Source organism: Mobula birostris, chromosome 3 (assembly GCF_030028105.1).
Source record: "Mobula birostris isolate sMobBir1 chromosome 3, sMobBir1.hap1, whole genome shotgun sequence".
Taxonomy (NCBI): Eukaryota; Metazoa; Chordata; class Chondrichthyes; order Myliobatiformes; family Myliobatidae; genus Mobula; species Mobula birostris.
In genome coordinates, this window is record NC_092372.1 from 71,030,707 (window position 1) to 71,045,346 (window position 14,640).

Sequence of the window (14,640 nt, forward strand, 5' to 3'; positions counted from 1 at the left end):
GACAGCGGATTCAACAATAAAAAACATTACCTCATTTCTCAGAGGTTCCAGTACCAATGTCTCATGCCATAAAGTAAGTGAATCATAAACCTTTAAAATCACTCTTGGGAGTCGCATATGTCACTGATTATTGTGCGGAAGGTGTACAATAACAAGTTATCATTATCATGTCCTCGGCTGCCTCTGCATTCACAGTATTTGCATTTTGATCTGCAAGCTCCCACTTTCTCTTTGACTTTTCTGCACCCAAAGTAACAGTCCTCAGAGAATACGTTGTCGTGGTACTTTAGTAATAATGCCTTCAGATGTCTAACTATGCATTTAGTTGGTATTCTGTTTCTTTTCATCTTGTGTGGTAGAATTTTAAATATCAGGAACTGCTTTGGCCCCCCCTTGACATTAATGAAGGCTAGCATGAGAAAAATACAAATGAAATGTTATTTTAAGGCTTTCCAGTATAACTTAATTTAATGATAGTTTAAAGAGGTTTCCCACATTATATTGATATCTTAATTCTAAAGCTATCGTTAAATTCTGCATATAAATAAAAACAAAGAATGGCAAAGGATTTGTTGGATACTGAAGGAAGGTTCTCTTTCCAGCTCCAATCATCTCTCTGGTCATTTGTAGAGCAAAGCTAACCCAGTAGCTCAAGCAAACTTCAATGAACACATCTTTCCCAGTAGGATCTTTTATTCCAGAATAAAATTAGAAATACACAAAACCCAAAAAGGTGCAATGCAACTCACTAATGAAATTTATTTATTGATTTCACCCTGCCATTAAATCCTGCATTTGCACTAGAATATGGGCATCTACTCACCAAGGCCTCATTAGTACACTGAAACACGTAGCAGACAAAATGGCAGCCTCCACTGTCTGAGTTCTCCCTGCAGATGAATCCAAAGTGATCCACATACCTAATTCCCTATTTATAGAATGAGGAGGAAAAATCATTTCATAGTTTATAAAATTATTTTGAAATGCATAATACAAGAATGACCTATTCAGTGCATAGCATATATTTTGCATAAGTTTTAATAAAGTGTACAAAACAACTGAAGTTTTACTCACTATAGAACAAGTAAGGGTATTGGGAACATGGTGAACAGAGTATGTTGTTGAATTGGGATGCTCATGTGGAAAAATAAAGTTCCAGTACAAATATCTATACGGCCTATTTCTGAAGTGCATTAATCTTTGATGGGCTTGGAACAGAGTACCACAACTATATTTTCATGCAAACATTTGTGACAAGTCTGTTTCTGAATTTATGGCAAAATAAAACACTTACATAGTTATTACTGTAAGATGATGCAAGTCACACCTAGTTCTATTGATCATTTCAAATAAAAAATGGCAAGGACTACTAATAATATTGCTAGCAACCTACATGGCACAAGATCCATCTTTGCTAGATGGCACCACTGAACATTTTGTCAAGGTCTGTACAGAACACACAGCACCCTGGATGGTCCTGCGAAAGCCTTGGCTCCATACCAATCGTTGTTCATGAGGGAATATCCCAATACAAGAGGTACAGGTCCAGTCATTCTGGACATCAATCAGGAAGTGGCAGAGATGAGAATGGAAGATTCAATTGTCTTTTCAATGATGGCGCAAGTGAAATTGAGTGAAGTTATCCCCTTTGTTTCAAGAGCCTGATGGTTGATAGGTAGTAACTGTTCCTGAACCTGGTGGTGTGAATCCTGAGGTTCCTGTACAATCTTCCTGCTGCCATCAGGAAGATTGTTCACTGAACTTCACTTGTGCCATCACTGAAATGTTCCCACAACCTAAGGACTCACTATCTCATGTTCTCAATATTTATTACTTATTTACATTATTATTATAATTTATTTTTGTGTTTGCAGAGCTTGTTGCCTTTTGTACTTTGGTTATTTGTCTGCCCTGTTGGATGCGGTCTTTCATCGATTCTTTTATGGTTCTTGGATTTACTGAGTACCTCCAAAAGAAATCAGATCTCAGGGTTATATAGTGACATATACGCATGCACTTTGATAATAAGCTTACTCTGAACTTTGAAAAACTGAGTGAAGTTACTCAGCTGCTCCCTCAGAATCCAAATTGGGAAGTCTTCCTCACTACCTGCTCCTTAGCAGAAGATAAGCCTGTCTTGCAGGAGAACACAGCAACAGTAAATCTGCCAACAACAATTTGTTTCACAGGTTTGAAATACTCTTCTCCACCCCCACCCCCAAGGCAAGAATCTAGAGTACAAACTTGTTTTCCAACTGTTCCTCCACAATCATAATTTACAGCTTAGTCAATAGACTAGGATATCTTCAATGAATTCTAACTCTAAATTTTTAAAAGACTGAAGAAGTTACCTGGAAATGACAGACAGAGATATAATCATGTTTAAGACCAACCTGAGAACAGAAAGAGATTTCCTTGAAGCTTTTCTCAATCGTTACTTTCTTTGTGTCAGGACTTATGAGGTAAACTTCTGACTGGCCAATCTAAGTGAGAAAATACATTTTTATTGGATATGAAGACAAGGAAACTACTAAGTCACATCGCAACAACAACAGACATTTATTTAAAATATAAATAGTGAAAACCAAAAGCATTAGAAAGTCATGTAATCTATATCTTCATCTGGAATGAGTACTGGCATTAAACTTGTTGTTGATTTGTAATGCATGTCGTATACTTGTGATGTCATTTCTAACTTACCCAACAGGTTTTGCAGTTAGTAGTTATTTCAATTGATTCAACTTAATTTCTATGAAAAATAACAAGCTTCTACATTGTCAGTATTCCAGTTCACCTTCTTAGCTGTATGAGTACACAGTATATTATGTCTGGTCCTATCAACGCTCTTGGTCTGCATTTGTTTCGAGGACAGCAGCGTAGAGGCTATATCAAAAGGTCAGTAGCCGCTGACTTGAATTTGCAATCTTTAGTTTGATCTTAAACAGACAGGCATTTACTCATTGAGACTGTTTTAAGAATAGAAATAATAGCTTAGTCTTTCATCCATTAAGGGATTTTAAAAATTCAGTTAAGCATCTCCGATAAAAGGAAGTGCCTCTGTTCACCCTACAAACTGTGCATAACTCAAAAGTTATTATTTTTTTTAATTACTTGTTCCTCCACAAATTTCTTCTCTTAAAGTTCACTCCATTTGTTACTGCTTATATCAGGAGTTCATTTAATTCTTTCCTCAGTGGACAACAAATTATTTAACACTGTTAATGTACAATAATTCACTTTCAACCCTCACTTAATCTGCTCTGTGGAAGGAACTAAAAACAGAATTTTAATTTTCCTTTCACATTGATGGGATAGTCTCAATAACTGATCAGAAAACATCTTCCACCATGAAAGGGGAACATGGAAGAAAATGGGTAACCAATGTTCCACATATGAAATAAAAAATAGCATGCAAAAATGCTTCAGCTAACTCAAAAGTTATTAATTTTAAATTCCTGATTGCTCCACAACTTTTTTTCCCCTAAAATTCATCCAAAGCTCTTAATTTTTGCCAGTGAATCTGCTTCCATAAAATGCTCATTTGGTGTTCTCCAGATCAAACCAATTTGCTGCCTAACCAATCACTGGAAATTTTTTTTAATGGTTTCTTTACCAATATTATTGCCCTACCAATAGAGGAAGTGCTTCCTTATTTTATTCTGTGATTTGAAACTCTTATTAAATATACCATTAAACTCAAAGAATCACCATCCCAGATTCCCAACCCCCACAACCTCATTGACATGTATACAAACCCACTCTGCACCTTCTCCAGTCCCTTGGCATGTATTCCTGTAGTGCAGTACCCAAAATTAGCTCCAGTGCTTCAGTTGAGAGTTTGAAGTGTTTTTCATTATACTTCAATATAACCTTCTCACTTACAGTGTCAATGCCCTATTTACAACGGCAGGGTTGCAATTCTATAGATTTCAACTCAGAACTGCCTTTCCCCTAGAGGAGTCAACCACAAGCTGCTCTAAAAAGCCATTTTGTAGGCACTTGACAAATTCCCTCTCTTCAGTTCTTGCACTAATCTGATTTTCCCAATCTGCCTACATATTGAAATCCCTCATAACTAATGTAGCATTGCCCTTATTACATACCTTTTTTACTTCCCATTGAAATTTATATCCCACATTCGGGCTACTGTTTGGAGGCCTGCATACAGTACAACTCCCATCAGGGTCTTTTTACCCTTGCAGTTTCTTAACTCTACCCACCAGGATTCTATACCTTCTGATACTATGTCATCTCTTTCTAAGGATTTGATTTCACTTTACCGACAGAACCACCCCACCCTCTCTGCCTACCGGCCTGTCCTTTCGATACAAGGTGTATCCTTGGATGTAAAGCTCCCAACTATGACCTTCTTTCAACCATGATTCAGTGATGCCCGCCTGAACTGCTATGATACAGGGATACACATTCGGACCATGGGGGTGCAATAGACATTAGACAGCAAAGTTGTGGTTGAAGACAGGATTGGCTGTAAGCTCATTGCTTGGGGAAAAGCTCCATTCAATACAGGTTGGATCTCCATTGTATCCTGGATAATGGACTACCTGACTGGCAGACCACAGTTTGTGCAGCTTTAGAGCTGTGTGTCAGACATGGCTATAAGCAACACTGGAGCCCCACAGCAGACTGTATTGGCTCCCTTCCTGTTTACCTTGTATACCTTGGACTTTAGATACAACTCTGAGTCATACCATCTGCAGAAATTCTCTGATGACTCAGCAGTAGATAGCTGTATAAAGGGAGGACAGGAGGATGAATACAGGGCCCTGGTGGAGGACTTTGTCGAATGATGCAAGCTGAATCATCTGCAGCTCAACATCAGTCAGACACAGGAGATGGTGATGGACTTTAGGAGGACTAAGCCTGCACTGCTCCCTGTTACTATTGATGGTGAGGATGCGGATGTGGTGAGGACCTACAAGTACCTGGGGATGCACCTGGATGAGAGACTTGAGTGGAGCGCCAACACAGAGGCTGTGTACAAGAAAGGCCAGAGTCGCCTCTACTTCCTGAGGAGACTGAGGTCCTTTGGAGAATGCAGGCCTCTCCTTCACATGTTCTACCAGTCTGTTGTCGTCAGTACAATCTTCAATACAGTCATGTACTGGGGCAATGGCATCAACACGAGTAATGCTAACAGGGTTAATAAACTGATTAGAAAGGCTGGCTCTGTTATTACAGTCAAACTGGACACACTGGAGGCTGTGGTAGAACAAAGGACCCTACGGAAAACCCTGGCAATTCTCAACAATGTTTCTCACCTTCTGCATGCCGCCTTGGTGGAACAGAGGAGCACTTTTAGTAATAGACTAAGACAACTGTGCTGCTCCAAAGAGCGCTATATGAGGTCATTCTTATTCTCCGCCATTAGGCTCAATAATGAGTCAACCTATAGCCGGGGAAGTAATGACCCCCCTCCTGTTAGACTGTTTGTGGTAACTTATTTTTTATTTATTCTTCTTACTTCTCTTCTAATATTTATATCTGTGAACTTGTAATGCTACTACGAGAAGAGAGAGAAGATGGTGGTGCGACGCAATGTGCAGCGGCCTCTCCGGTGAATGATATCTGTTATTTGTCAAGTAGGATGCCGTGCACAATCCTAATTTGATGGAGACGGACGTGAGAAGCACAAAGGAACATCTAGTGAAACTTCTGAAATGCCGGTTTCACTGCCGCTGCTACTGTGCGATCGAGAAACTCCGGAGGGGAAGGCCCCAAATCCTCGGCTTTGCCTGTTGCTTGGCGGCCGGGGCCAGAGTCGAAGCACTCGGCAGAGATAGTGCTCGGAGCTCAGTGTCGGAGGCTCGAAGTTTTCGGACGGACTCAGAGTCCGCTGCGGTCGGGTGCTTCCAGGGTACTGCATCGGCAAGTTTGTGGCGCTGGGGGTTCATGGCAGGGAGAGTTTTTCTTCCTTCTACCGTCTGCGTGAGATGATGGGGCTATCGGGACTTTGAGACTTCTTTTTTCACCATGCCCATGGTCTGCTCTTCATCAAATTATGGTATTGCTTTGCACTGTTGTAACAATATGTTATAATTACATGGTTTTTGTCAGTTTTAGTCTTGGTCTGTCTTGTGTTTCTGTGATATCATACTGGAGGAACATTGTATCATTTCTTAATGCATGTATTACTAAATGATAATAAACGAGGACTGAGTGTCCTCATAATCTAACACTGTAATTTCCTTTGGGATCAATAAGGTATCTATCTATCTAACCTTACTGACTGACTGGTGTGATGGGCCTACTCCTGTTCCTATTTCTTACATATTCTTCAGTGTAATGTGAGGTGTCAAAGGATATCAACACACTTCATATTTACCTGTACGAATATACTCAACACATCTGCCAAGGATACATTGAGGATACCAATGATGCCATTTACTGTCGAATAATCTACCTGGATTGAACGTTCTGACACTCTCTAGGATACAGGGCAGCTCCTTCACCCACTGTGGGAATGCAGACCAGCAGCACCTACAAACTGAGGGCAGATTTCCTGGCTGCTGCTGGGAACACTCACAGCAACAGGAAAATGTGCGACCTGTGGGGAAAGTTATGTAAACAAACTTCCTGTGCTCAACACCAGCCTCTACACTGACTGTAAAAATGGCTACCTGTTTATTATTTAGCTCTCTCCGCCATAAGGGTCCAACTCTACGTTCTTTAGCAGATGCCAAAGAAAATAAGTCTTTTGTAGTTCAGTCAATCTTCTGGGCTCATTTAACATCCAATAAATGCAAACTAGGTGCAGAACCTTATCACAAGGTGCCTCATAGGAGGTTTAACAAACACTGTTTACTATGAAACATGCAGGAAAGTACCATGGCAAAGCGTACTCAGAAAGGCAGGTTTGAAGAAGACGCTTAAAGAAAGAAAGAGCTTAAAATAACGAGATTTAATGAACTAATTCTTGATCACAGAACTTGGCAATTAATGGTGTGGACGCAGGTGATGTAGCAAAAGAAACACTGGAGGAGTGAGTGACAGAGGAAGTTATTGAATGGAGAGACAAGGTCATGGAAGTTTTAAGAACCAAAGATATTTTTAGAATAAAGATTTTCTGAATCAGAAGCCAATATACAACAATGAACAAAGGGTAAACAGTGAAGGGTTCTTGCTAAGACTTAGAATACATGCAGCAGAATTTCAGATGATTTTGGGTTTATTGTTGGTGGAAACTAGGAGAGTAGCCAATGTAGGAGAGTACTCATTGTAACGACAAGCTTCAAGGCAAATTCCAGGATTACAGTAAACAGCAAGCTCAGAGACAAAATAAACTAACTCCAGGAGGAATTTCACAGTTCCTTCCAGTGGACTGTTAAAGTACTGAGTGTGTTCTTCAATTCAGGGTCATGGTTTTCAATTTATTTTTAACTATTGTGACTTCTAATATTTGTGCAATACTGACCCATGTAATTGACACTCCCACGGGCGGAAGGAAGAAAATAGAAAGGAAGGAAGCAACATGCCCAAATATTGTTAGGTGCTGGTCACTGAAAGGGGAGACCGGAGATGCAAAGCTCTGGAGACTTCTGAGGATCAAAAATCACTAAACAATTGACAAAAACATAATCTGTTTTTTAAAAAATTTGCTGACAAATGAACAGCCTGTGCTTAGTGTACTATATGTTACATTTGAGGTTGTTATAATCTGATCTATCTAAATGCATCAAGTGCCAATTTGACTGCAGTTCAAACAAATGTCAATGTGACTGTTCTTTAGAATGCAGAATTCAAGTTATCACTATCAACAAACCTCAAACCTAAACAACGTGAAAAACAATTGACTGTTCGGTCTGGGCTAGGCAGCTTTAACTCGACGCTCTCTATCCTTGGGACTGAAGAGGAATGCAAAACTTGCTGTAGCGACCCTCTGCTCATCTTCTGAATTTGACAGTAGAGTCACAATGTGGTAAAAGACTTGGGTGGGTCTTAAAATGAAGAAGGCAACATCATATTGTGCAGCCATTAGCCTAAATATAAGGAAAGGGCCATGGCATTCATGTTTGGAACATGAATAACTTCAGCTAAATTTAAAAATGTTTGCACAAAAGACAATCACTTTTTAAACACTTTTTCTTAAACAGAGTGGTGGGTGCCAGTGGTAATGGTGGAAACAGTGGTGTTTAAGGGACTGTTAGACACATGACAGTGCAGGGAATGTAGTGATATGGATCATGTACAAGCTGAAGAGGTTTTGTTTCATTGGGCATTGTGTTTGGTGCAGACACTTAGGGCTGAAGGGCCTGTTCTTGTTCTGTATTGTCCCGGTTCTAGCCTGCAATGCATAAACTCATGAAGCTGCTCCATTGCTTATGCAAGTGCAAGTGCGAGGGACAGATGTGACATGGCCCAGGCAAAGGAGTGGAACTGCGAGGATGAAAGGAGGTTATCGAAGGCAGTGGTCACAGGGCGCCTGGATGAAATGGAATCTTCCCAAGCACAAGGTCACTTGGACAGAGCTTTGGAGACTGGAGCCCTTCCGCATTTCTTTCCTCCTGCGGTATGTGTATGACACTCTCCCTACACCAACACAGCTGCACACAGGGGGGCTGAGAGAAGACAGTACTGTGGGAGGAAGGATATGGGATGTGAGGAGGCTCATGAGAGGAAGGCCCTAAAGTACCAGTCCTTAGTCCAGGAGTGCAGGGACAAAGGATGGCAGATGTGGCTATTCCCCATGGAGATCGGCTGTAGAGGGTTCCCAGTAAGGACGGCATGGAGGTTGCTATCTGCGCTGGGCCTTGATGAAAAGAGCAAGAACCAAGCAGTTTGCAGGATGGGGAGGGAGCAGAAAGAGCCTCTTGCTGGATATAGAGCAGGTGAGAGGAGTAGAGCTGGAGGTCAGGAGCAGATGGGCAGTGACTCGGTCACCACCACTGCTGACCCACCAACTGAAGCGTGTAGTGGTTAAGATTCGAAACACTATGAAGGTTGGGCATCATCTGATGACATCTGCTCCTGCCCAAAGGCTACGGTTACCTCTCTGTAGAGAGCACCCCGGTGTATGATGCAAGCAAGATGACCATTTTAGGTAAAAGAGGCTAACATTCATTGTAAGTCTCAATACAGGTCAGTAAGATGGCAATTTTTTTCTTTGCTAAATTATGATAACAATCAGGTACAGATATATCAAGTAATTCTCAATTGAAAGCCAAGTTGTTGAAATTAATTATTTGAATTCTTGATTAGGCACCAGCTTCAGAAAGAGAAGCAGAGAGAGACAGGATATGATTCAACAATCAGAAATTACTCTTTGATGACAGGAACTGAGTCTTTGAATCTTTCCAACTCAATTTCCCAGATTCCTCATACAGCTGCAGAAAATTAACCCAAAGTAGATTTTCCATAACTTTCAAGCACTCTATAGAGCTACTTCGTGGAACTGGATGTGTGGGCACCGCCGAACATCAGACTGGACTCACTGATTGCGGTCCTCTAATGATTGGTTGGTCTGCTTGGATTTAATTTGTCACACTGACCACTTAATAAAGAGGCTGAAACTTCATTCAGCTGTAAACCATCTCTTTGCACAAATCACTACACAACAAAAAGAACAAGGAGAATCTCTCAAAATTTAAAAAGGGAGACCAACAAGATGTCGCACATATTATGTATGACAGGATTGGTCAACATGTTCTGTAAAAGTACTGTAACTTTCCGAAGAATCAGAAATTTCAAAATGCAAGCTTCACCACAGTGGGCTTGAGCAACAACTTGTGGTGATGCTAAAGTGACTCATCTTTAGTTTCTTTACTCCTCTCACTTTTTAAATATCCTCTCATTCCATTTATCATAATCAATTCTCTAATCTGTCTGTGGTCAAATTTCATTTGGTCAGCTACACATCTTGATCTTTCTTCACATACCCTTCCTGTCACACCATAGTGATCAAGTTAGGAATACAGATTAACTACTTAATTCTCAATATTCGATTATTCTGCATCAATGGTCATTTGATTGTAAGTCTCCTGCTCCACTCAATCTATTTTCGTATTAGATTTTTAGAATTGACTCCTGGTCAGAATGATCTCCTTTACCCATGATCTTTTCCATAAAATTAATCTGAACATTAGCTCTTTATTATAAAATTGCTTTCCTGATTTATGTAATTTAATTGCAAACATAAGTATGAGGCCCTTTTGTTCCATGCATAACCGAGAACTTCATCTAAAAAAGTCTTGAGTTGAACAAATGCAGTTGCACCAAGTAAACAATAACTGGCCAATTTGATTTGTTAGTCATTCAAAATAGGTTTAGCATTGAAACTAATTTAAAGAAAAAGCAGTGAACCTGGAAATACACACTCCAAAAACAATTACTGATATTCCAAATAATGTGTAATCCGTACAATAATGCAAGCTCCACAGACAAATCCCAGAGATTTGTGATTTGTGAATTATGTACGGTCTTCAATACACCATCCAGTTGCAACTGAAACTCTCAACACACAGAGACTGATATCTCTAACAGTTTGCAGAGTGGCAGAAAAACCACTACATTGCTTGCAGTAGGGAAACTGGGTTGCAATGAACCAGCAAACTGAATGAACAGGTAATGAAACAAAACCTTAACCTTGGATTTTGCATGATCCGAGGTACTGTTGAAAACCATGAAAACTGCAGGGTCGTGTCTGGTTCATTCTGTTCGCTGCAGTTACCATGACCACTCTGCAGCTGCAAATAAAGTGTGCCCTTTCGACATTCCTAATTTAAAGGACTTACTGAGACAAAGCAAGTACAGGTGAATTGCAGAGATCAATTAGACATTACCGTGAACAGCATTGTCCTATTTGCCTTTGTGTTTGTTGGCTGCACAAAATTGGGCACACTGGCAGCACGTTTCAGGGCTTCAGCTGAGTTACCACTCTCTGTTCCATCTGAGTTCAAACTGCTGCCAACATCCAATGATTTACATTTCTCCAAAGTACTCTGTGATGGTTTAACTTGAGGTTCATGATGAATAGACAGCCTAGGGGCAGATTTGACTCTCTTCTGTGATAATGGCATTGAAAGCTTGGAGCGTAATGACAATGAGCTATCTGTCCGTGGTCTCTCCAGCTTTTTCTCTGTGGCTGCTTCTTTCTTTTCCTCATGACGTTGCTGGAGATGGTTGAACTTATCGATACATTCATCAATCAGTGCTGGAGGAGCTTTCTTGTGGGCCACTGTTACTTTCCCAACAAACAAGACTTCATACTTCTGAGCAAATGAGTCATCATCATGCATGCGGATTTGGGTGTCTTCCTGATAGGCTGTCTTCCCAGCTTGACGGATGGTATTGATGATCTCTGGGACCTAGAGGAAATAAGAGAAATGGACTTAAAAAAAAAAATCAGCATTTATTAACAACTCAAGACACTCCCAAGTTATCATAGCAAGATGCAAATCAACCAATGTCAAACCCTTCTAAAGATTCTCTTTTACTTTCACTGTTTCAGTTTCATACTTCCCCATTATTGCCTCTTCATTGTGGAGATTCCCTCAAGATTTCAACCCTCATCAGCAACAAGCTCAGACTCTGCAGGTTCTCTCAAGTATCTACCCAAAGATGCCCCTCTTAATCAAACTCACCACTTTTCAACATAGAACACAAAAGCACAGCACTGGAACCAACTCTTCAGCCCATGATATCTATGCCGAACATGATGCCAAATTAATCTATTTCCATCTGTCTATACATGGTTTATAGCTCAACCCCTACGTGTTTTAAATTTGACTTTTTACAACGTTTTAGTTGAAGTCCACTCATTTTATCCAGATAAAACTAGGTAATTTGAGAAAATAGTTTCCAGCTACACTGAGATATTCTTCCGTAGTAATCTCAAGCTTTTTCCATGATAATGCAATTGGGACTGGCATCATCCATTGCATACAATGAAATTCATTACTAGCCCTTCTTATTCCTACCTTGTGGATCTCTTCCAATTTTTCCCCAACTGCTCCTTTCCTTGACTAGTTACGCTTTCAGCTTTCAATTTGATTTTTATCAGCAGAGCACAAGGCAATCATTTGGGCTTTATAAATTTGCTGGATTATTTAACATGCCCAATATGCATGGTGAGTAAACAGAGATCATCCTTCATTACCAAATAGTATAAAATCTAAGTGTTGACATGATCTTCCCAGGACCCTCCAACTATCCCACCAGCTACGGTATTAACTCCCAAATTACAAAATCTATTGTCTTGTTATAAATTTTTTTATTTACAATCTCTTGGCTGCTCAGCCAATAGTATGATCACTCTATTACAATAGCCATCAACACACAGATGTTACAATCTTTGCCAGTAGATTCTGGAAACCTCTAATATCATACCTTTATGCTCTAGGATCATGCATCAAAGTGTGCATTATTGATAAAGACTAAAGATACAATAGGTACCAAGATCAGGTTTGTTAGTGATAGGGAAGGGGTGTGAGGGGGAGTTGAATTTGATTACTTGGGTGCTTGATAAACTATAAACAATCTCAATAGGGGGCATACAGCAGAACAATTTAATCAGCCAAGCTCAAGCTACCAGTGTACTTGGCTGTCTGCAGTCTGAAGCACATTTCTGAATGACTGCACAAATGACCTTGTGCACACAGTAGAGGTGATGTCATTAGCAATGGTCCAAAAATATTGCAAATAAGTAAGGGTTCAGACATCTACCAGCTGCATCACATCATAAAGTGGAAACAGTTATACAGTCAAGGTGATACAGCAGAGAAACAGGCGACCATCTGTTTCCTAACCATCCACACTAATCCCATTTACCAGCATTTATTCCATAACCTATTATGCAATTCAACTGCTTGTCCAGATGCTTCTTACATGTTCCTACCTCCATCAGCTTTGAGGCATTCTCACTTTAGAAAACAATCCCTGCTTAAAGAAGTAGGCTTGAGCCCGAGTCAAGTTACCCAAGTCCTAACTGACCAGTGGGGCATCTCAGATGCTGTGGGCTTCATCTGACCCATTGTTAAGTCTGTTTTGCATCAGAGTTGCTTCTTTAAATACAGGACAAAGGGACCAAGCACATGATCCACAAATAAATAATTAGAAATGAAACTCAAAGCTTAATGTGCTTCTCTTTGTCAGAATACAGCATTTTGGGTGTGGGAAACTACAGGAGATATTCTTGACCAGTTCTGTGGTGACACACCAGTTTCAGTTTGACTGTGGTTTATGAAACCAAACCACTGCACATTCATCTCAAGAAGGAAATGAGAAACTTGAACAAAATGGCTAACTGACTTCCACCCCAAGGTTGTGTACTTGGACCCCTGCTCTACTCACTTCCAATTATGACTGTGTGGCTAAGCACAGATCCAAGCCATATTCAAGTTTGCTGATGTCACCACTGCCATAGGCCAAATCAAAGAGGTGGTGAATCAGCATACAGGAGGGAGACTGAAAATCTGTCTGAATGATGCCACAACAACAACCTCGTACTCAATGTCAGCAAGAACAAGCAGCTGATTATTGACTTCAGGAGGAGGGAACCAGAGGTCCATGAGCCAATCCTCAATGAATCAGAGGTGGAGAGGTTTAACAACTCTAAATTCCTCAAAGTTACTATTTTGGAGGACCTGCTGTGGTGTCCGGCACACAACTGCAATTATGAAGAAAGTACAGCCGTAACTCTATTTCCTGAGGAGTTAGCGTAGATTTGGCATGACATCTGAAACTTTGACAAACGTCTATAGATGTGTGGTGAACAGCATATTGAGTGGCTGTATCACAGCCTGGTATGGAAACACCAATGCCCTTGAATGGAAAATCCAACAATAAGTTGTGGATACGACCAGTCATTGAGCACATCTACATGAAGCATTGCTGCAGGAAAGCAACATCCATCATCAGGGACCCCCTCTCCAGGACATGCCCTCTTTTCGCTGCTGCTATCAGGAAGGCGGTACAGGAGCCTCAGGATTCACACCATCAGGTTCAGGAACAGTTATGACCCCTGAACAATCAGGCTCTTGAACCAAAGGGGATAACTTCACTCAACTTTATTTGCCTCATCATTGAAATGTTCCCACACGCTATGGACTCACTTTCAGGGCCTCTTCATCTCATGTTCTCGATAGTCATTGCTTATTTATTTATTATTATTTCTTTCTTTTTATATTTGCACAGTTTATTGTCATATGCACACTCGTTGAAATCCGAAGTTTGTGTGGTCTTTCATTGATTCTATTATGGTTATTACCCTATTATGGATTTACTGAGACAGTCCCCACAGGTGTCAGTGCAAATGAAAGTCTGTTGGAGGGAAGGGAAAACGCAGGAATCAAGTTTCTTGAGAAGTGATAAGACAACTAGAAATGTACGAAAGAAAAGAGTCGCTTCTCTCTGGATTAAATGGATTGGTCAACATGCTTTTTGGAATTATGCAGAGAAATGAATGTTTTTTTTGTCTTTTAAGTGCCTTTTGTCACATTGTCATCATTATTTTGTCCAACGAGTTTTCCAGCAGATTTATAACACTGAGTCAATCTTTAGTATCAAATCTAGTTTAGACTTCCTGAAAGAGCCAGACTATTTCTCCTGCTTTAACACCTCTTGATTCTTAATACCTCCTAGTTCACCTTAATTTAAAAAGCTATCATCCACTTATTCCATCCTGTC

At 40.3% G+C, this 14,640-nt stretch overlaps 1 protein-coding gene across 8 annotated transcripts in view; it reads right to left on the reverse strand.

Annotated features, from left to right (window-relative positions):
- Positions 1-14,640, reverse strand: part of LOC140195119 (TBC1 domain family member 1-like) — a 245,790-nt gene that overhangs the window by 109,824 nt on the left and 121,326 nt on the right. For all 8 annotated transcript variants that reach the window (XM_072252894.1, XM_072252893.1, XM_072252892.1 and 5 more), the window contains exons 2-4: positions 10,797-11,321; positions 2,394-2,483; positions 824-928 (exon numbers count right to left, since the gene is read on the reverse strand). In XM_072252894.1, the coding sequence (XP_072108995.1) occupies positions 824-928; positions 2,394-2,483; positions 10,797-11,321 (720 nt within the window). The remainder of the gene's footprint in view (positions 1-823; positions 929-2,393; positions 2,484-10,796; positions 11,322-14,640) is intronic.